General features: G+C 43.1%; 1 protein-coding gene across 1 annotated transcript; it reads left to right on the top strand.

The window, feature by feature from the left end:
- The first annotated feature begins 1,436 nt into the window (after nt 1–1,436).
- SMIM13 (small integral membrane protein 13) lies at nt 1,437–18,417 on the top strand. The gene is made up of 2 exons (XM_068961138.1): nt 1,437–1,534; nt 18,078–18,417. The coding sequence occupies exons 1-2, from the start codon at nt 1,459–1,461 to the stop codon at nt 18,263–18,265; spliced, it is 264 nt and encodes an 87-aa protein (XP_068817239.1). The 5' UTR covers nt 1,437–1,458; the 3' UTR covers nt 18,266–18,417.
- Nucleotides 18,418–22,846: the final 4,429 nt, after the last annotated feature.

Below are 22,846 nucleotides of genomic sequence, written 5' to 3'. Positions count from 1 at the left end.
TCGGTGATGATCACAAAATGGCTTAGGCCGAAAATGGCTTCTGTTCTCTTCCTCAGCGGACCCTCTACCTCGCCTGCTAAGAAGAGGCCAGGGGAAAGAAATCAATAGAAGAGTGGAGAGGTATGTCAGGGAGCAACAGACTCATAGGAAATCATGAAGGCTATGCCTGGCTCCTTCTAAAAGTGCAATACACATCTATCCTCATTTCTCCTGGGGCCACTTCTTCAAGCAGTGAGTGTCATCTGGCGGAATTGAGGAGTTTTAATTTCAGAGGACAGTAACTGAGATGATTACATCGTCCTCTTTCGCGGTGTGTTTGAGCCAGTGCGGCAAAATCTTCACTTGTGGGTCATCTGTCACTTGGTCTCAGGAAGGCGGCTGAATAAAATTCACAACTCAGGCGAATTAAGGGCAAAGCTGAGGTCCATAAGTCCCTCGCGGGCCGTTTCCGAAATACATTATCTATGAAAACACATAACAACATCTATTATGGGGGAAAGGGAGATTGCATGCCTCTGGCCCCCTCTCTTTGGCAGGGATCGCAGGTCCTTAAAAGTCCCAAGTATCCAACTAGCCGCCAGCAAGAGGGCTAGGTTCACCAGCAACCAGTTTTTCAGGCAGCTGCGTCCCCTTTCTTCCTTCTTCGTGGTTCTTCGGTCACGGTGGCTTCAAACAGAACGACTCTGTGTGTCTGAAATCAGCCCGGCGCTTTGGCACACCGCGGGAGGGGTAGACCACTGCACGGATTCCGAGAACCGCAGTCAGAAAGCAGAGGTTGGGCTTGAGGGAAAAAACCGTAGGCTGAGGGAGGGAGAAGGAAAGCAACTGCGTTGGCGGCGCATTCTGGGAGTTGTAGTCCCCGTGGAGGCGGCCTCCTCAAGGCTCCTGCGGACTCTGCACTCCATCTCCCAGCAGGCCCCGCGTCGCAGAGGCGGCGAGCGGTGGGGGCGCCGAGTGACGAGCTGCCGCCGGGGGAGGGGGCCTGGGGCGGAGAAGCGCTGCGGACGCCGCGGGGAGACGTTACCTGCCGTCCGCGAGGGGGGCCGAGGGACCCTCGGGTGGGCGACCGCGAGGGTCAGGCGGCCGCCGCACGCTCCTGTGCTCGCCCTCGGTCCGCCTCAGGGGCTCGCGGCGTCCGCCATGGAAGCACATCCGGCCGCCTCCGGGGTCTCCCGGAGCCGCGTCCCCGGGTCCCCGGAGCGATGAGCGAGTAGGGGCGCCCCCACTCTCCACCTCCCGCCCGACGTCGGTCGGCTGCCCTGAGAGGGACCGCGCGGGCCGGCAGCCGGCCGCGGGGCCGCCCCCGCGCCGCCCCGCCCCGTCCCGCCTCCCGGGGGCGCTGCCGGCGGGTGGGGGCGGGGGGCGTCCGCCGCTCATGCCGCCCCGGCCGCTGAAGCCCCGGCCGCGCCGCCCTCCCGCCTGCCCGCCCGCGCCCGCCGCCGCCCCGCCGCCCCCAAGATGTGGCACAACGTGGGGCTGACCCTGCTGGTGTTCGTGGCCACGCTGCTGATCGTGCTGCTGCTGATGGTGTGCGGTGAGTGGGTAGTTAACACCCGCCGGCTCGGCTGGTCCTGCCGACTGACTGGTTCTGTCTCTGGTTTTTAAAAGAGAAAAAGAAAAAAGACTGCCTGGGTGGGCAAGTGACGAAAACCCGTGGGTTCTCCACTTGCCCCTCGGGAGTGAGCCCGGAGCTGGGTACCCCTGCCCACCGCAGAGGAGGGAGCCGGGTCCAGCGCTGGGCGTGTGGACCCGGGGTTAAGCCTGGCCGCCGCAGCGCCTCGATCGCCACCCTTGCCACAGATCAGCCCAAATCGTCACCTTGGCCTGTTTGCGAAGGTGCGGTGATCGGTTCGTCCTCTTTCTGTCTTTTTACATGTTTTGACTCCCGATGGTAAAGCGAGGGAGGTTTCATTACCTTCCTTGAACCGGGGGCAGAAGCAAGAGTTGGCTTTGCAGCACGCGTGAGATGGTTTGCTTGAAGTTTAGGCGTAAGCTGAATTCCAAACAGCAGTGTCGAGACGAGGCAGAACTTAAAAAACACCGGCTATATTAAACTTCCAGGGTCAGGTAACCTAACTCTTAGTTCTGTAGAAATGGTGCTATTTTGTTCGCTGTGATTTTTTTTTTTTTTCCCCTTCCCCTTCATGGAATGAGAGGACGTGAAACTTTTCTCAAGGTAATTTTAGCGCAATTGTAGATCTTTTTTTTTTTTCTAATACACAGTAACTGGTAGCTACCCAGCCATCTCATCCTCTGACACCCTCTTCTCCTTCTGCCCTCAATCTTTCCCAACATCAGGGACTTTTCCAGTGAGTCCTCTGTCGCATCAGATGACCAGAGTACTGTTGGATGGCATCACCAAGGCAATGAATGTGAACTTGGGCAGAATCTGAGAGATGGTGGCGGACAGGGAGGCCAGGCGTGCTGCAGTCCATGTGGTTGCAAAGAGTGGCACAGGACTGGGCGACTGAACAACAAACAACAGCAGATAGCCACAGCTCTCTTAGCAAAGGGGCTGAGCAATTGTGAACATTTGGGAAAGTGTTTACAACCAGATGTCAGTGAGTTTGCTTTTTCATAATTATCATATTGAAGTAGGGATTCAGTTGATGCAATAATTGGTTAGTATTCAAAATATGGGGCTTATTCATTACCTGATTAATGCACCACGTGCTCAGTGTCAGCTGTGTTTGGAGACATTTAGGCATGTACATATATGTATATTTGTATTCATATACTTGTATGTGTATTTTAAATTTTCTTTTACATGACCATATACATGTGTATAGATAAACTTGTGTGTATATACTTGTTTGTATATTTTTAGTTTTCTTGCTTTTGCTAAGGCACTAGAGTTAAAGCTTCTAACGTACAGGCTTTTCTGATGATAAAGCAATTGGAAGGCCCTTGTCAACTTCCTGCCTGTGATGTCAGGATTTGGGGCTAATTGTAGATGTTTAGGATCCTTGAAATAAGGAAAACCAAATCTTTGTGGTTTGTGTGGTTATGAGGAAGGAGGTAAACATGCTCTCCTTTCTGGTTTGAACATGCAAACTACCTGGAGATGGCCCTGCACCATGTGAACCATACCCGTTTCCTTGTTGTTCGGTCGCTAAGTCGCGTCTGGCTCTTGGGGGCCCAGTGGACTGCAGCACACCTGTCTGTCTTTCACTGTCTCCTGGAGTCTGCTCAAACTCATGTTCACTGAGTCTGTGATGCCATCCAACCTTCTCATCCTCTGCCGCTCCCTTCTCACCACTTTATAGAGTATTTGCCAAACTTGCCTTTGAGACCTCAAAATTCCTATTTGCTACATATTCAGACTTGCTCTCTCAGCCTCCAGTAGCCATTTGACTTGAATTCTACTCATTTTTCTAAAAGTACCCCGCCTTTGACTTCAGAAAACAATGTGGAATGAGAGGTGAGGTGTGCTAAGTAAAAGAATGTCATATTTTGATTGGAGTGTTTGAGACTAATAGCTGTAAGAAGTAATCTGAGCACTTTTTTGTTGGGAGAGTGAATTTTGGGGTAGCTTCGTGTTTTGACTAGTGGCGGAGCCTGGGGCTTAGGGAGGAGGAGGGATGGATCCCACCAGATATGAAAGAGAAACTAAGTCTGCTGTAACAATATAGACATTAAACCACAGAAATTTATTTTCTTACAGTCTGGAGGCTAGAAGTTCAAGCAGGGTTAATTTCCTCTGAGCCTCTCTACTTGACTTACAGATGACCATCTTCTCCCTGTGTCTTAACCTTTCATCTGTGGGTGTGTCTATGTCCTAACCTTGTGTAAGAAGGGCACCAGTCATATTGGATTAGGGCCCCACCCGTATCAATTTATTTAACCTTTAAATAAGCCTTTAAAGGCTTTGCCTCCAAATACAGTCACATTAGGGGTTAAAAATCAATGACCTGGTTCTGCCCCAGGAAATGCATGGCCTAAAAGAACTCTGACCGGTTCTTTCACATAGTGAATTCTGATTTTCAAATTTCAGGATCCTTAGGGAGGTCTTCCTTCTCCTATCTATTGGTTGTACTTTCTTGCCTCTCATTCATTCTGAAAATATTTTCCATTCCCACTATTCTCTGAAGCTGCTGTTGTCAAGGTCAGTCACAAATGGCCTCTGTATCACCAAGTCCATGGTCACTCTAGAGTTCTAATTCTCTTTATCCTCACAGCCTCATTCTGTGCAGGTGCGCATTCTTCCCAGGAAGCATTTCTTGTGGCTTCTGTACACTCTACCTTCATGGTGTTCTTCCTACCATAGTGGTTAATTGTTTTATCTTTTCCTGTCTTCCCATCCCCTAGAATTTAACTTTTTTTGACTAAATCTATGATAGGAAATATTTTACATTATTCCCAGTACATTCATAAGTATGTAAATTACATGTATCAATCAATTTATATGTACATGTTTCTATCTACCCATCATTGCTTTTATCTCTGAATTTAAAATTTTACAGACTAGTACTTGGCCATTACTCCATGAGATGCATGCTATTTTCTACACTCCTATAATACATTGTGTTCTAGTAAAAATAAATATGTTTCTGTTTTTACCTTCCTTCCATTCTGTCCCTTATCTAGTTCTAAAGATTTAAATAGTAACTCTAACTAATGACTAACATTGGTATCTCTAGCTATCACGACTCTCCCGCACCCTAGGTTCATGCCTCAGTACCCTGAAGATCTAATAACCATCTCAAACTAAACATATCTAAAACAGAACTTTTGATTTCTACAACCTGTTTGTTCCTCCCTGCTCACATGTTATCAGCAGCCAGGGACTTGGGTGTCATTCTTGGATTTGCCCTTTCCTTACAAATACTCACTCCATCTGGAAGTCACTTCAGTTTTGTCTCTCTCTCTTTTTTTTTGCCTTCCAGTGTTACTGAGCTATAATTGACATACAGCTGCTGCTGCTAAGTTGCTTCAGTGTGTCTGACTCTGAGACCCCACAGACGGCAGCCCATCAGGCTCCCCCGTCCCTGGGATTTTCCAGGCAAGAATACTGGAGTGGGTTGCCATTTCCTTCTCCAGTGTGTGAAAGTGAAAAGTGAAAGTGAAGTCGCTCCGTTGTGTCCGACTCTTCGAGACCCCATGGACTGCAGCCCACCAGGCTCCTCCGTCCATGGGATTTTCCAGGCAAGAGTACTGGAGTGGGGTGCCATTGCCTTATCTGATAATTGACATACAGCACTGTATAAACTTGGAGCTTCCCAGGTGGCTCAGTGGTAAAGAATCCGCCTGCAATGTTGGAGACGAAGGTTTGAACCCTGGGTTGGGAAGATCCCCTGGAGAAGGGAATGGCAACCCACTCAGATATTCTTGCCTGGAGAATCCCATGGACAGAGGAGACTGGTGGGCTACAGTCCATGGGGTCGCAAAAGAGTTGGACACACTTGAGCAACTTAACAACAATTGTCGAGATCTAAGGAGTGCAACTTAATTGATCTACACATATCATGAAATGATTATCATCGTAAGTTTGGTGAATATCCATCATCTCGTAGATATGGAAGTAAAGAAATAGAAAAAAAATTTTTCCAGTGATGAGAACTCTTAAATTTATTTACTCACTTAGCTTTCATATATAACATACATCAGTGTTAATTATATTTATCTTGTTGTACATTATGTCCTTAGTACTCATTCTTATAACTAGAAATTTATCCCTATATTCAGTTCCACCCCTCTCCTCCCTATCAGCCACAGTGATCTCTTTCTATGAATTTGTTTGTTTTTAAGTACTAATTGACCTACCACACTGTTAATTCCTGTTACAGGATAATTGGGATTTGATATTGGTATACATTTTAAAGTGATAGCCATGAAAGTCTAGTTATATCTGTCACTACAGAGATACTACATAGTTATTGACTTTATTCCCCTTGGTGTACAGTTCATACCCATGACTCATTTACTTTGCAACTAAATTTGTACTTCTTAATCTCTCTCATCTACTTCTCCCTGCCCCACCCCCCTCCTTTGGCAACCATCTCTCTGTTCTCTGTATCTATGACTCTGTTTATGTTTAGTTATGGTTGTTCATTTGTTTTGTTTTTTAGATTTCACCTGTAAGTGAACTCACAGAGTGTTTTTCTTTCTCTGACTTATGACACTAACATCATACCTTTTAGATCTATCCAGGTTGTTACAAACGGCAAGATTTCATTTTTTAACCCCTATGGCTGAGTGATACTCCACTGTATACATAAACTTTCTCTTTGTTATCTGTCCATTTCCCTTTGCACCGACCGTCTCCTGAGTTTCAGTCTGGTAGTCAGTTTTGTCTGTGGTGGTTTAACTCTTTGGCCGTGGTACTCAGTGGTGCAGAGGCTGGCTTTATTTTATCTGTTTGTTTCCTCCAACAAGAGTATAAGCCCAGTGGGGACAGGGCCTTCTTTGGGTTGCTCATTGCTCTGTTCTTGGATCTTGGAGAGTAATGCCTGACATGTAGAGGGCCCTTGTATACCTGAAGTAGAAGTGAAGAAAGATTGCTCTGTATAAATTGTTAAATTCCTGTTAGAAACACACGCTTACGTGTAGTACAAACCAAGGTTGTCTCAAACTGGATAACCTTTGTATTCCTCAGTAAAATACACTTGTGAAAGTGAAAGTGAAGTCGCTCAGTTGTGTCCAACTCTTTGCGACCCCATGGACTGTAGCCTACCAGGCTTCTCCGTCCATGGGATTTTCCAGGCAAGAGTACTGGAGTGGGGTGCCATTTCCTTCTCCAGGGGATCTTCCCGACCTAGGGATTGAACCCAGGTCTCCCGCAATGCAAGCAGACGCTTTACGCTCTGAGCCACCAGGGAAGCCCCAAAATACACTTAGTGAACTCTTATGTTCAGGTGCTGTGGTGGAGGTCATGAATATTCAAAAGTTAATAAAGCACAATCCCCAGTATACTTTCTTAAATGTCTGGTAGAATTAATTTAGGTCAGGACTTTTCTTTTGGGGGAAGTTTTTAATTACAAACTCAGTATCTTTCATTTGGGCTAATGTTGGGCTATTCCAGTTAACCTGTTGTTTTTTGAGTGAGCTTTTGAGTTTGTGTTTTTCAAGCACTGTGTCTGTTTAATCTGAATTAATATTCTCTCATCATTTAATATCTGTAGCATCTGTGATGATGTCTTCTCTTTCATTCTTGGTATTGTGTTCTTTCTTTTGCTTATGGTCAATCTAGCTAGAGGTTTATGAATTTTATTGATCTTCTCAAAGAATCTGGATCTTTTTGTTTTACTGATTTTTTATTTCTTTTTTTGGGGGGATCAAACCATTTTATTGAGGGGCTTCAGGGGGAGATCGAAAAGCTGGGAGGACAGTGACATCTGACGTCCTTCTCTGAGCCATCTGCCCAGCTCCTCAACTGCTGAAAGGCTGATTTTTTATTTCTTGTCCAAATTTTATTTCATTGGTTTATGTTTATCTTATTTTCTTCTACTTATTTTAATTTTAATTTGTACTTCTAGTTTCTTATGGTAGAAACTTAGATTATTGATTTTAAACTATTCTTATTTAAAAATATAAAAATAGGTATTTAATGATGTTAATTTCTTTTTAAGTATTAGTTTTGTTTTCTTTTAGAAAAACTTTATTTGGTTCAAAATGTTTTTTAGTTTCACTTGTGATTTCTCCTTTCAATTGTGAGTTATTTTAGGACATTTCTTTTCCCCCTATATATCATTTTATCATTTTCTTGTTAAATTTTATTATAGTGAGAAAATATATCTTGTATCATAGAATTTAAGAAGGTTTACGCTTAATGGGCTTGCCTAGTGGCTCAGATGGTAAAGAATCTGCCAGCAATGCAGAACTGGGTTTGATCCCCAGGGTGGGAAGATCTCCAGTATTCTCTAATATTCAGTGTTATCACTGTGGTTGATAGCATTGTTCAGCAGTTCTGTTTATCAGCTATTCTGTTACATGGTAGGAATCTTAAGAGCTCTGAGATGGGTCAATTGGTGAAAGTCATTAAATCCTTAGTTTATGGTACTTCTGGTGTGTAAGGCTTCCCTGGTGGCTCAGTAGGTAAAGCATCTGCCAACAATGCGGGAGACCCAGGTTCGATCCCTGGGTCAGGAAGATCGCCTGGAGAAGGAAATGGCAACCCACTCCAGTACTCTTGCCTGGAAAATCCCAGGGACTGAGAAGCCTGGTAGGCTACAGTCCATGGGGTTGCAAAGAGTCGGACACAACTGAGCGACTTTCCCTTTCCCTTTGGTGTCTGTTGAGGGTGGGGGTTGGAGGATGGAAGTTGAATAGTTTGTGTGGGGTTTCTACTCTATGTTCTAAGACAGAAGAAACAGAAGAAAAAGTAGATAAGCCATACATTTTCCTTCCTTAAGGAACTTGTGTCTTGGGAGGAGGACTGTTATTAATACAGTGACAGATGGAAGTGAATGTGAAATCCTAAAGCAATCACCCAAGAGAGTGTAATACTGAAGAGATAGTATAGTAGAAAGATGTAAAAATTATGTGTTGACGTTGCTCAAAAGGGCTTCCCTGGTGGGTCAGATGGTAAAGAATCTGCCTGCAGTGCAGAACACCCAGGTTCGATCCCTGGGTCAGGGTTGCTTAAAAATGTCAGTGATAGTGGTCATTAACCCCTTGTCTGTAGAGTTTGCCCTGGGTGGGGAAGAGACCACAGCCTAAGAGATGGTGACGATGGCTAACCTTTGATAAATAATTTATGACATACAGGCATTCTCCTTAGCATGTGACACATATTCTTTTTATTACTGTATTGTCTCTTTGAAAGTATGTGGTGGTGTCTGCATTTTATAGACGAAACTGAGACACATAGAGGTTAGCTTGCTCACATTTCAAGTGAGTTGTTGAATTAGGATTCATGGCCAAGCAGTGTGGCTGCAGCATGCCTCTGAGTTAAGAAATTGCAGTGGTAATCCAGTTGACAGTAAGGATGGAAGATGGCGCTGGGAATGTAACGAAGGAAGTAGACGGGAGAGGGTTTATTAGTGTAGAAGCCACAGTAGGGGAAGGCCATCGTGCTGGAATACCCTGTTTTCCACCTGAGGGGTGGGGAGGGGATACAGTACCCCTTATGGAAATATGAGCATCAGAAGAAAGAAATGTCAGATGGACATACTTTTTAAAGGTGTCCTTCCAGCCAACGAGGTAGAGATTCCTTCCTGAGGTTTAAGAAAGGGATAAAGTATGGATGAAAATTTTAGCCATATGTAAGAGAGCTCATATTTGGATCTATGGGAGTGTTGTGATTGCTGAAAGGAGGGGAAAATTTTTAAAAAAAGGAAGAGGTTTTAAAGGAAATTTTAAAACTGTCCTTCAGTTTCTGGATAACAGGGATTGAGGTGTGGAGGTATTTCGGTTCAACATTGTGTTGGATCAGTGATGGTCCCCCGTGTGTCTTTACAAAAGAGACATGCAGTAGAGGGAGCTTTGTGGGAAGAGTGGAAAGAGCAAGGTTCTGTTTTCACTTTGCCTGTGTCTTGGCCTTGGACATACTACCTTAGAAGTGAGCTTTAGCTGCCTTCTGTGTAAAAGGGAAAAAAGGTTACAGGATGGAACATGGAAAAGAGCTTTATACCAATTGAGATTGGTATTGAGCCAGTCAGCTAACCATTTAGATATCATCATGATGGTGGGATTAAGTTAAGACTGTGGAGGAATGAGTCCACAAAGACAGGAATTTTTTTCTACTGCACCCAGGCATTTTGAACTAGGAGATCTTGGGTAGGCAGTCATGTTCTCATTTCCTGATTAGTGTTTTGTGTTTTAGCCATACTTTCACTATGAAAATATGAGAAATTTGATGCACTTAATGAAGAACAGAAACTGGAGAAGGAATGGCAAACCAGTTCAGTTATTTTTGCCTTGAGAACCCCATGAACAGTATGAAAAGGCAAAAAGTTAGGACACGGAAAGATGAACTTCCCAGATTGGTAGGTGCCCAATATGCTACTGGAGATCAGTGGAGAAATAACTCCAGAAATAATGAAGAGACAGAACCAAAGCAAAAACAACACCCAGTTGTGGATGTGACTGGTGATGGAAGCAAAGTCCGATGCTGTAAAGAGCAATTTTGCATAGGAATCTGAATGTTAGGTCCATGAAGCAAGGCAAATTGGAAGTGGTCAAACAGGAGATGGCAAGAGTGAACGTCGACATTTTAGGAATCAGCGAACTAAAATGGACTGGAATGGGTGAATTTAACTCAGATGACCATGATATCCACTACTGTGGGCAAGAATCCCTTAGAAGAAATGGAGTGGCCATCATAGTCAACAAAAGAGTCCAAAATGCAGAACTTGGATGCAATCTCAAAAACAACAGAATGATCTCTGTTCATTTCCAGGGCAAACCATTCAATATCACAGTTATCCAAGTCTATGCCCTGACCAGTAATGCTGAAGAAGCTGAAGTTGAACGGTTCTATGAAGACCTACAAGACCTTCTAGAACTAACACCCCCAAAAGATGTCCTTTTCATTATAGGGGACTGGAATGCAAAAGTAGGAAGTCAAGAAACACCTGGAGTAACAGGCAAATTTGGCCTTGGAGTACAAAATGAAGCAAGGCAAAGGCTAATAGAGTTTTGCCAAGAGAATGCACTGGTCATAGCAAATACCTTCTTCCAGCAACAAGAGAAGACTCTACACATGGACATCACCAGATGGTCAACACCGAAATCAGATTGATTATATTCTTTGCAGCCAAAGATGGAGAAGCTCTATACAGTCAACAAAAACAAGACAGAGCTGACTGTGGCTCAGATCATGAACTCCTTATTACCAAATTCAGACTCAAATTGAAGAAAGTAGGGAAAACCACTAGACCATTCAGGTATGACCTAAATCAAATCCCATACAATTATACAGTGGAAGTGAGAAGTAGTTTCAAGGGATTAGATCTGATAGAATGCCTGAAGAACTATGGATGGAGGTTCGTGACATTGTACAGGAGACAGGGATCAAGACCATCCCCATGGAAAAGAAATGGAAAAAAGTAAAATGGCTGTCTGAGGAGGCCTTACAAATAGTTGAGAAAAGAAGAGAAGCAAAAGCAAAGGAGAGAAGGGAAGATACACCCATTTGAATGCGGAGTTCCAAAGAATAGCAAGGAGAGATAAGAAAGCCTTCCTTAGTGATCAGCGCAAAGAAATAGAGGAAAACAACAGAATGGGAAAGACTAGAGATCTTTTCAAGAAAATTAGAGATACCAAGGGAACATTCATGCAAAGATGGGCTTGATAAAGGACAGAAATGGTATGGACCTAACAGAAGCAGAAGAGATTAAGAAGAGGTGGCAAGAATACACAGAAGAACTATACAGAAAAGATCTTTAGGACCCAGATAATCACTCACCTAGAGCCAGACATCCTGGAATGTGAAGTTAAGTGGGCCTTAGGAAGCATCACTACTAACAAAGCTAATGGAGGTGATAGAATTCCAGTTGAGCTATTTCAAACCCTAAAAGATGATGCTGTGAAAGTGTTGCATTCAATATGCCAGCAAATTTGGAAAACTCAGCAGTGGCCACAGGACTGGAAAAGGTCAGTTTTCATTCCAATCCCAAAGAAAGGCAATGCCAAAGAATGGTCAAACTACCACACAATCATGCTCATCTCACATGCTAGTAAAGTAATGCTCAAAATTCTCCAAGTGAGGCTTCAATAGTACATGAACCGTGAACTTCCAGATGTTCAAGCTAGATTTAGAAAAGGCAGGGGAATCAGAGATCAAATTGCCAACATCTGTTGGATCATCAAAAAAGCAAAAGAGTTCCAGAAAAACATCTTCTGCTTTAAGTCTTTGTGTGAACCACAACAAACTGGAAATTTCTTAAAAGAGATGGAAATACCAGACTGCCTGACCTACCTCTAGAGAAATCTGTACGCAGGAAGCAACAGTTAGAACTGGACATGGAACAACAGACTGGTTCCAAATAGGAAAAGGAGTACGTCAAGGCTGTATATTGTCACCCTGCTTATTTAACTTATATGCAGAGTACATCATGGGAAATGCCAGGCTGGATGAAGCACAAGCTGGAATCAAGATTGCAGGGAGAAATATCAATAACCTCAGATATGCAGATGACACCAACCTTATGGCAGAAAGTGGAGAACTAAAGAGCCTCTTGATGAAAGTGAAAGAGGAGAGTGAAAAAGTAGGGTTAAAACTCACATTCAGAAAACTAAGATCATGCCATCCAGTCCCATCACTTCATGACAAATAGATAGGGAAACAGTGACAGACTTTATTTTTTGGGGGCTCCAAAATCACTCAGATTGCAGCCATGAAATTAAAAGATGCTTACTCCTTGGGACCAACTTAGACAGCATATTAAAAAACAGAGACATTACTTTGTCAACAAAGGCCCATCTACTCAAGACTATGGTTTTTCCAGTAGTCATGTATGGATGTGAGAGTTGGACTATAAAGAAAGCCGAGTGCTGAAAAATTGATGCTTTTGAACTGTGGTGTTGGAGAAGAGTCTTGAGAGTCCCTTGGACTGCAAGGAGATCCAACCAGTCCATCCTAAAAGAGATCAGTCCTGGGTGTTCATTGGAAGGACTGATGCTGAAGCTCCAATACTTTGGCCAGCTGATTGGAAGAACTGACTCATTTGAAAAGACCCAGATGCTGGGAAAGATTGAAGGTGGGAGGAGAAGGGGATGACAGAGGATGAGATGGTTGGATGGCATCACCGACTCAATGGACATGGGTTTGGGTGGACTCCGAGAGGTGGTGATGGACAGGGAGGCCTAGCGTGCTACGGTCCATGGGGTCGCAAAGAGTCAGACATAACTGAGCCACTGAACTGAACTGGTGAACTCATTCCTCTGATTTGGTGATCCTGCCCTCTTCCATGATGATGAGTTACTTTGAGCCTTTGTTTTCTTATCTAGAAAATGGGGATAATGATTCCTAGTCTCACTAGTTCAGAGGGCTAATGAGAGTATTAAATTAAATGTTGAATGTAAAAGCACTTGGTGAACTGAGAACTCTGTGATTACAGCTGTCCTCTGGGTTTGTGGCGTGTTGATGGTGATGGTTCATTATTCGGATTCATCTGCTATTGCTACCCTTCTGCTGCTAGCACATGTATCCTGCATTGTTGTGTTAGCTGCTCAGTCGTGTCCAACTCTTTTCAACTCCGTGGATGTAGCCCGCCAGGCTCCTCTGTCCAGGAATTCTCCAGGCAAGAATACTGGAGTGGGTAGCCATTCCCTTCTTCAGGGGATCTTCCCAACCCAGGGATCAAACCCGGGTCACCTGCATTGGCAGGTGGGTTCTCTACTGTTTGAGCCACCAGGGAAGCCCTTATTCTTGCATAGAAAGGCAATATACAGTGCATTTTCGTGGAATGCGTCCTCTGAACTAATGCTTGGGTACTGGCACACACAAGTTGAGTACTTCTTTGCTTATCCCAGGATACACAACCTCTGTTGCCAGCCGGTTTATCTAACACACAGACTTGCCTTTTAAACTGTGAAAAACTGCGGTACTTATTTAACAATTAGTATACATTTTTGACTGTAAGTGCATATAATTTTGTTCAGTCCTTCTCCCTGCCCCCTCTTTCTGTTGTCCCTCCCTCCCTCCATCCATTTTTCTCTTAGAATCCCAGGACAAGATAGGAGACCCACGGTCTACAGAATAAAAATAGGTAAAGAGTTTCTAGTGTCTGCATATCAGGTTTGGGTGGGAGGAACTGTACGAGCTACACTTCTACAAGAGGCCCTTTAGGCATTCAGTATTCTTGCCTAAAAAATCTCATGGACAGAGGAGGCTGGCGGGCCACAGTCCGTGGGGTCACAGAGACTTAGTGACTAAACAGCAGCAGCGGAGGAACTGTGAATACACGCGTGTTACAAGTATCCCCCCTCTCTCCTGCTCCTCCATTGCTTGTCCTTTTCTCCTTTCCCTTGGCCACTTGCTGTAATTGATCTGCTGTAGCACTCATATTTCTTCTTCACGTGACCTCTTTTCCACACCTACCTGTGCATCAGAATCATCTAGGAAACCTAGGAAGGATGAGCAAGCACAATTCTGGAGACTGATTTGCAGTGTCCAGGATGAGTCATTGGGAACCAGTAACTTCTCAAGGTTCCTGAGCAGAGGATGGTGAGTAGCTAGTTTGAGTGATGCACAGTGTGGTCATTGCATGTGTAGGGTCATTCCATTGGACAATAAATAAATGCTTTCAAAATTGCTTTCCACTCAGACCTATTCTTCTCCCGAAAAGGGAGAATAGGACTTCCAGCCTCAGCAGATCCTACCTCACCTGGAGGGAATGTGATGTGCCAGAAGTATGTAGAAAGACAGTGTATAGTGAACAACAGTTTGGCTATAAATGATCCGTGCAGAACATTACCTCACAGTACCTGTCCCGAAGTTAAGTTGTGGTTTAGTCGCCAAGTGTCCAATTCTTTGTGACCCCGTGGAGTGTAGCCCGCTGGACTCCTCTGTCTGTGGAATTTTCCCAGGCAAGAGTATCCTTCTCTGGGGGATCTTTCTGGCCTCCACAATTGAAATTGTGTCTCCCGCGTTGGCAGGTGAATTCTGTACTGTTGAGCCACCACACCAGGGAAGCCCAAAGAAAAAGCTGTTTTTATTTCCAGGTCTAATGAACATAGCCAGTGACTATTAGCAGTTTTATCCGGCACTGTAGTACCTCTCTTAACTTCTTTGCTAAGTCACACTTTTCCACTTTACCTATTGGGAGTTTTAGTAGTGGTTCTTTTTCCAAAATAAATGTTGTGTAGTTGTGTTTCCATTCAAATTGCCTGGCATTTTGAGTGTCACCCTCTGTTCAGACAGTTAACACTGATGAATGGTCTGTTGCCTAAGCACCAGCTCTTCCCGGCTCTAAGTGCTGGGAGGTAGAACCCCCTCCCCTGCCGTCTCCCCAGTATTACAGCTGTGTGAAAAGTTAGTCTTTACTTGGAAAATAACAGGTGAACTTCCCCGAATCTAGCGAATACCCCTGCAGTTCTTGGTTGTTCGGGTTCACCACTACAATTTCCTTTTTAACTTTGCTTTCTCACCCTATCATTACAGTAGCCATTGAGAAAGGCAGCGCAGTGGATGAGCTCCACATCTGTATTAGGGAGAATTCTCTGCCTCACGATTTTTCGTGGGAAGCAGCGTCCCTACCTACATGCTCTTCCACGTGCAACCCGCACTCACACCCAGGCAGAATAGGGAAAAATGAGCTGCTTTTCAGGTTTGCTTAACTGCAGGTGAAGGTAATAATTAAAGAGGTGTGACGTGCTTTAGCTGGTGTGGTGGGGAGGGGAGTGTCGTGTGTAGAGGCTGTAACTTGCTACCCCAGCCCCTGGAGTCTCTCTGATTGGCTACCTCGTTCTGAATTTTGACTTCAGATTGAATTCCTTACATTGTTTGCTTGCTGGCAGTGATGTTTTTTAAAAAGTCTTTTGCTTTGGATGTGTTTTATGAAAATTGAGAAAGAATTCATGGTCTCACTGAATGCTCTTTTATTTCTATCTCGCAAGATTGACTGCTGAAGCGGTCTCCAGTTCCTTTCTTGCAGATTCCTATGCTGGGGGACTTGACTTTCTCTGAACTGCCCCAAGGGCAAGAGTATTTTATGGTGGGAACCCCACTGGTGACAGCCCTTCCCTCTTCGGTCAGAAGAGTTCCAGTTACTTCCCTTTACATTCTAAATTTTTGCTCATTTTATACCTAATAACCACTGTTAGAATCTTTGATCTTTATGAGGTCAACACTATCATCATCATTGATTGAGCTTGCTTATAATTTTCCTGATGGTAAATTCACCTCCATAACGTCTATTTAGCACTTAACTTTTAGGTTGAGTTCTCAAAATTAACCCAAGAGAGGTTTTCCTTAGTATCTTGAAATCACTTGGGCTTACTTAGGCCAATTAATGGTGTTTGGGTATTTAAAACGAGAAGTCTACAGAGTTCAGTTCAGTTCAGTCGTGTCTGACTCTTTGCGACCCCATGGACTGCAGCACGCCAGGCCTCCCTATCCATCACCAACTTCAGAGTCTACCCAAACCCATGTCCATTGAGTCAGTGATGCCATCCAACCATCTCATCCTCTGTTGTCCCCTTTTCGTCCTGCCCTCAATCTTTCCCAGCATCAGGGTCTTCTTAAATGAGTCAGCTCTTCGCATCAGGTGGCCAAAGTATTGGAGTTTCAGCTTCAACATCAGTCCTTCCAGTGAACACCCAGGACTGATCTCCTTTAGGATGGACTGGTTGGATCTCCTTGCAGTCTACAGAGTATTCATGAATTATTTGTTGGTTTCTGATATTTTTCTCCTGATTTTTCTGATTGTCAAAACATTTTTCTATGTCCACTGTGGAAAATTTTTGATATGGACAGAGAAGTATCATAAAGTATAGTTTCCCCCCATTGACCTACAGATTCAATACAATCCCTGTCAAAATTCATGCAATTTTTTTTCCAAAAATTGACAAGATAATTCTAAAATGACACATGGAAATGCAAGTGACTCAAAATAGTCTTGGAAAAGAACAAAGTTTGTGAACTTATACTCTTGATTTTAAAACTAAACACAAAGCTACTAAAATCAACATTATGTATATATGGCATAAGGATAGGCAGATCAATGGGAATAGATCTTTGTGACCCCATGGACTATATAGTCCATGGAATTCTCCAAGCCAGAATACTGGAGTGGATAGCCATTCCCTTCTCCAGGGGATCTTCCCAACCCAGGGATCAAACCCAGGTCTCCTGGATTGCAGGTGGATTCTTTTACCAGCTGAGCCACAAGGGAAGCCCAGAAATAAACTATAACATTTATGATCATTGGAATTTTGACAAAATTGCAAAGACAGTTTAATAGAGGGATGAATAGTCTTTTCAACAAATAGTTCTGCAACAATTTAGTATTCACATGCAAAAGGATTAATTTGGATCTTTTACACCAAAGTTAAAATCAATCAAAGACCTACGTGTAAGAGCTAAAACTAAACCTCTTAGAAGAATGCATAGGCATAAATCTTCATGACCTTGAGTTAGTCAGTGGTTCCCTAGATATGGTACCCAGAAGCATAAGCAACCAAAGAAAAAACAAATGGATTTCATCAAATAAAAACTAACTTAGGCTCCATCATAATTAAAAAATGATCTTACTTCAAAGAACATGATCAAGACAATGAAAAGTCCAGCCCACAGAATGGGCAAAAAATGTTTGCAGATCCTATTTCTGATAAACAACTGGTATCAAGAATATATTTAGAATTCCTACAACTCATTAAAAAGACAAGCTGATTATAAAGTGGGCAGAGAGGTTTAATAGACATTCCTCCAAAGAAGATTTACAAACGGCCAGTAAACACAAGAAAAAGATGTTCAGCAAATTTAGTCATTAGGGAAGTACGATCATAAAAGCCACTATGATATACCACTTCATACCCGCTAGGATGACTATAATAAAAAGGGTGGAAAATTGAAAGTCTTGGTGAGGCTGTGGAGAAACTGAGAGCCTCTTACATTTCTGATGGGAATGTAAAATGGCACAGCTGCTTTGGATAGGACTTCAGCAATTTCACAGTTACGTGAAAGTTATCATATGACCCAGCAGCTCTGCCCCTTGGTGTACAGTGAACCCTTGAACAACATGGGTATGAACTGTGTAGGTCCATTTATGTGTGAATTTCTTGTCCTAAATACATCTGCAGTTAAGTACATGATCTGAGGTTAAATCCTTGGGTGTGGAACCATGGATATGGTGGGCCTACTGTAAAGTTGCAGATGGATTTTCAAAGGTGAGGAGGGTCTAACCATGGCCTTGTTCGGGGGTCAGTTGTTATACCCAGGAGAAGTGAAAATATGTTAGTGCAAAAATTTGTACACTTGGTCGTGGGCATCCCGTGTAATCCCAGAGTTTGTCTTTATGCCTTGTCCATAGTATATGCTTGATAACCGTTTGTTACATAAATTGTGATCACTTACACCTTTAGATTATGCATCCTATTTTGTAGTGTACCCCTGACACAGAGTTAACTGAAATGCTGTCAGTTGATAATGCTGGGCGTAATAATTTTTCTGAATGTTTTTTATCTCTCTTTAGGTTGGTATTTTGTTTGGCATCTTTTTTTGTCAAAATTCAAGTTTCTTCGGGAACTGGTGGGAGACACCGGATCCCAGGAAGGAGACCGTGAGCCTTCAGGATCTGAGACTGAAGAAGATGCTTCACCGTCTCCGCACAGGATCAGGTCTGCTCGCCAGAGGAGGGCCCCTGCCGATGAAGGCCACTGAGCCAGCCGGTCCTGTGATGGCAAATGACCAAGGGTTCTGGGAGTCTCTCTGTAATGACGGGGCTTTGCAGTTTGCTAAAGGAGTGAAGAACATTCATTCTTGGATTCTAAGTCCAATTCAAAAAAAGATTTACATGTAAGCCATATGCAAATAAAGGGAAGTTCAACCAAATCGGACCATCGCAGATTTCATCGTTAAGATAATTTTTGCTTGTATGCTTAAACATATATACTTTTTCTTTGACCCTTGGGCTTCTTTTCTTGCACTGGTGTTAATCTGATAAATATTACAGGCTTGAAAATCCATATTTTATTAATGTTAGTTCTGCGTCATGTTTCCCCTCCCCTCTCCTGCCCCCACATCATGCCTTGTCTGAAATTGGGATATATCGCGGTTTCAGTCAACCAGGCAACAGTCGTGATGTAATTACCCTCGTCTGGGCACGTGTGGACCTCAGGCTTGTCATAGCACCATTACTGATTGTTGGTATCAAATGTGTCAGGTTTAACTGGCTTTTAAAAATGTCTTCAAAAAGATTACACTACGATTCAGCCTTGAAACGAAAAGTCATCGTGTATGCAGAAAAGCACGGCAACAGAGCTGCAGGGCGTGCGTTCCACATCAGCGAGGTAAACATCCGTCGCTGGAGGAGCGACCGAAACTCCATATTTTCTTGTAAAGCCACCACAAAATGCTTTACGGGACCTAAGAAAGGAAGATACCCGCAGGTAGACGAGGGTGTGCTACATTTTGTCAGTGAGACGCGTGCAAAAGGACTGCCCGTCACACGCCAAGCAATGCAGCTGAAGGCCGGAGAAATTGCCAAAGCCCTCGGAATAGATGAAGCAAAGTTCAAAGCCACCAGAGGCTGGTGTGATCGATTTATGCGTCGAGCAGGACTGTCCTTGAGGCGTCCGACCTCATTGCGTCCAAAGCTTTCCACTGACGTTAACCAGCGGGCAGTGCCCGAGTGCCGTTTAAAGCGGTGCTCTATCACCAGGGCGCTTGCCAATGCCCAGGGGGGTGTCTGGAGGAACGCAGACGCCCGTCTGAATGATTCCGAAGAGTTAGACTCAGACTACGACGTTATAGTCATCACTTAACCAGCTTATTTCATTATGCACTTCCTGGACGTGAGCACAAGGTTGATCTGATAAATACCTGTTTGAAAGCTCTGTTTGAGTAAATCAGAAAGCTAGACATTCTGCAGAATACAAAAGCATCGTGTCATAGTTGAATCGCCTGTGTCTTTTCTTAGTGATATTTATGGTGCATCTTACCGGTGATGGTATCTTAGGTTAGGGGGAATAAAATAGTCTGTAAATTTATTTTTATTCCTAGGATAGCAATTATTTATTGGGGAACTTAATTCTGACTCTTACCATATCATTAAAATAGTTATCCTCTGAGACACATTTTGGAGCACCCTGTTCACGATTCTAGAGTAGAAATGTGGGAATCTGGGCTCTGTCCTCTTCCTTCAGGAAGGGTAGGCTTCATTACTCCTTGCACATGGGAGGACTTCCTGCTCAAGGCATGTGCTGAGGAGAAAATACTTCTTCACAGACAGCAGTTCAGTGACAAGGCCTCCGAGGCGCTAGGTATTGAGAGAGCGGGTGAAGATGCCTGCTTTACTGTAAAGTGATTCCTGCCATGTTCCCTTGTTTGTCTTCACTGAACTTTGGACTGAGTGTTTCCTGGGGAAGAGAGCTATGCATTAAAGAACTTTCCCATTTGGTGTTGCCTGCTTTACATGAAAGTGAGTTGCAAAGCCAACTTACTTTATTAATCTTAAGTTCTTTCTATTTTAAACGTTTGTTTCTCAAGAACTAGTCATTACAGAATATCGCCTCTGTTTCATGACTGTGTAACTTTGTTTGATACCTCATACTCCACGCTGATAGTTTTATTAACAGTTCATCTGCTCTGCCCTGAATTGATGAACACCTGTGCTGTCATTGTGGCCCTTTGCATGTACTAAAAGGGAATTTACAGAGTTTAACTTTACTTTTCAATATTTGCTAAGGGGAGCGGTCCCCAGCAGCTCAGAGTGGGGCACCGTCTTTGTTTCCTTACTGGATACAGTTTTTTCTCTATGTGACTATATTGTTCAAGCATTCATTTTAATGCTTTTTACTAGCTAAATATCATGTTAAAGTGCTCATCAGGTAGGGGAAAACCTCATGCTTCTTGGTGCTGGGAGGATATTTGAATTGGATTTTTTGCAGGCTGATATTTGGAGCTATGGATTCTGCTTTGTAGTGAATGTCTTAGGTTAGATAATAGTTGCTGACCAACTTTCTTAGTAGCTGGAAAGCTTCCTATTGTGTCAGTATTAAGAGTGATGGCCAACATAACCCCTAAAATATTCAAGGGTCATCCACAAATTAATCCATGAAAAGATATACATGTTGGTATTATTTATTAATATTTATGCTTTTATGAATGTCTTTAAAAATAGAATTTTAAGAAATATTCTGCTTAGCTTGCTTGGGAAATAAGCCCAAAGCTTATTAATAGCTCACACTCTGCCATGTTTTAACTCTTAGGAAAGTAAAAAGAAGTAGCTGCTGCCAATATGAAAATCCTACAAACTGATTTCTTGGTTTGAAACATTTTTCCCCCCTATGCACCTCTTTTCCTCATAGACTCACCGTAGTACATATTTCTAAGGCCACGGAGAGAGGCAGGAGAAAGAGTTGACACAGAGTTACTTGTGTGACACAGGGTTTTCGTTTTTCCTGTTTTAGTGCTCTTGTAGCTGAACTTGCAGAGCTCATCGTAAGTGCATTTTCAGTTTCTTAGTGGCCTCTGGTTGATGTTGAAGCTTGGAGGGTTCTGAGCATGAAAAAAAAAAAAAAAAAAACCAAGTATTAGTCTCGTCTGAATGCTCTCAGACAGTGATGGTGACCTCGGACGCCCTCGTTGGAGGATGAATTCTAAAACGAGAAGACTCTAGTGGGTGCTTTCATTTCTATCCAACCAACCACTTACAAATCGTTTTTCTTCTTTTGCTTCTGAAACTTCTGTGAAAATTGCGTATATCAGATTTATTGGTAGCATTGCTCTGATTTCAAGGCCAAAAGACACTAAATATTTGTGTGACGCTGTTAAAAGTTTTTAAGATTTACATTCACCCAGGGGCTCTCTGTAGTGATGTTTTCGTGGTGGGAACAACGTTTTGTGGTGGATAGCCAATGTACATGCTGACCCATTTCTTTAGATGTTATCAGATTTAAAAACAACTTCAACCTGTCATTTTAACTGAAAGTTGGGAATATAGTAGGGAATGGTTTCACAAAATAGGGCATTTTAAACCAAAATGTGTTGAAAGATTTGAAAGTAGTGCATTTTTACTTTTTAGAGTTCCATGCTGCAGTATTTTTAAATTCAGTTTTTCTTAAAAGCTATGTTTTAATGTAACATGTAACCAGTGTAACATTAGCTTTTGACTGGTAAACTTGAAGTGCTTTTATATTTCAGGTTGAGTTTAAAAAGCCAATGAGCAGTACTCAAAGGTTATGGGTTCTTAAGCAGTTAATGGAGTAGTATTTTGATATGGAGTCTAAAATGAAAGCACCTTGTATTGTCTGCTTTTAAAGTATTCTATAGTTTTTAACTTAAAGCGTAAAGAGAAACATTTTATCTTATATTAATAAAAATTAACATTTTTTCACTTATTAATGTACGTGTATCCCTTGCTTTATGACCAGTGTTTATTACCCTTTAAATTCTATGCATAACCGTTCACCAAATAGTGCTGCTCTGGTTTCTTGAAGGAAACGTTCTGTGCTACGCTATGGTATATTGTCATCTTGCTGCTTGACAAATAGGTTTATAAGAAATTAGAACTGTGTGTGTTCATAATGCCTTTGTATAACGAGATGAGGAGTCCGTGTAAGTGTTATTCGCTGTAAAACAGTTACTAGCTGTTAAAACTGGTCAACACTATGTCTAAAGCTTCTGTGGTTTGTCTGTATGATGTCACTTTACAAAGAATAAATTAAAGTGAAAACAAAAGTTGTGTGTGTTTCACTGATGAAGTAACATGAGGGATTGGAAACCAGCCATTTTTACCGGTGGGCTCACCCTTCACCTCATTTGTCAAACTAAACCTCTACAAGAATTAGGACAAGTTAGCAGTAACATTCCTAGTAGATGAAAAGAATGGACTTGAAACCTAAGGATATACAGTGTTAGAACTAGTTTACATTTAACGTTTAGCCCTTTTTTCCTTCTCAGGCTTCATCCCACATCCTCAAGATTGTTTGGAAGATCTGTTCACCATAGGTCACATCTCCCGTTTTGTTGGTGTTAACCACCAGGAAGACTGGCTGAGGGGACTGATGAAAGCCAAGTAAGAAGATGGAGGGATGCCTTTGAAACCCATTTGAGATGGGGAACCGTGAACTGCTATGGCTGGGTGCCAAGTTTTGATTTTTCCTCCACGGTGCTCAGCTGCTAAGAATGTAGAATGGAAAAAGTGGCCTGTGCCAGGGTCAGGCTTTGTAAGGTAGGGGTGTCTCAAGGGCACAGTCACTCGAGATTGCTGGAGGCCGGTCATGGGGTCTTGGCTGGATC

This window comes from Capricornis sumatraensis, chromosome 22, assembly GCF_032405125.1.
Source record: "Capricornis sumatraensis isolate serow.1 chromosome 22, serow.2, whole genome shotgun sequence".
Taxonomy (NCBI): Eukaryota; Metazoa; Chordata; class Mammalia; order Artiodactyla; family Bovidae; genus Capricornis; species Capricornis sumatraensis.
Note: the sequence above shows the minus strand (reverse complement) of the source record. Positions and strands in the feature narration are given on the sequence as shown.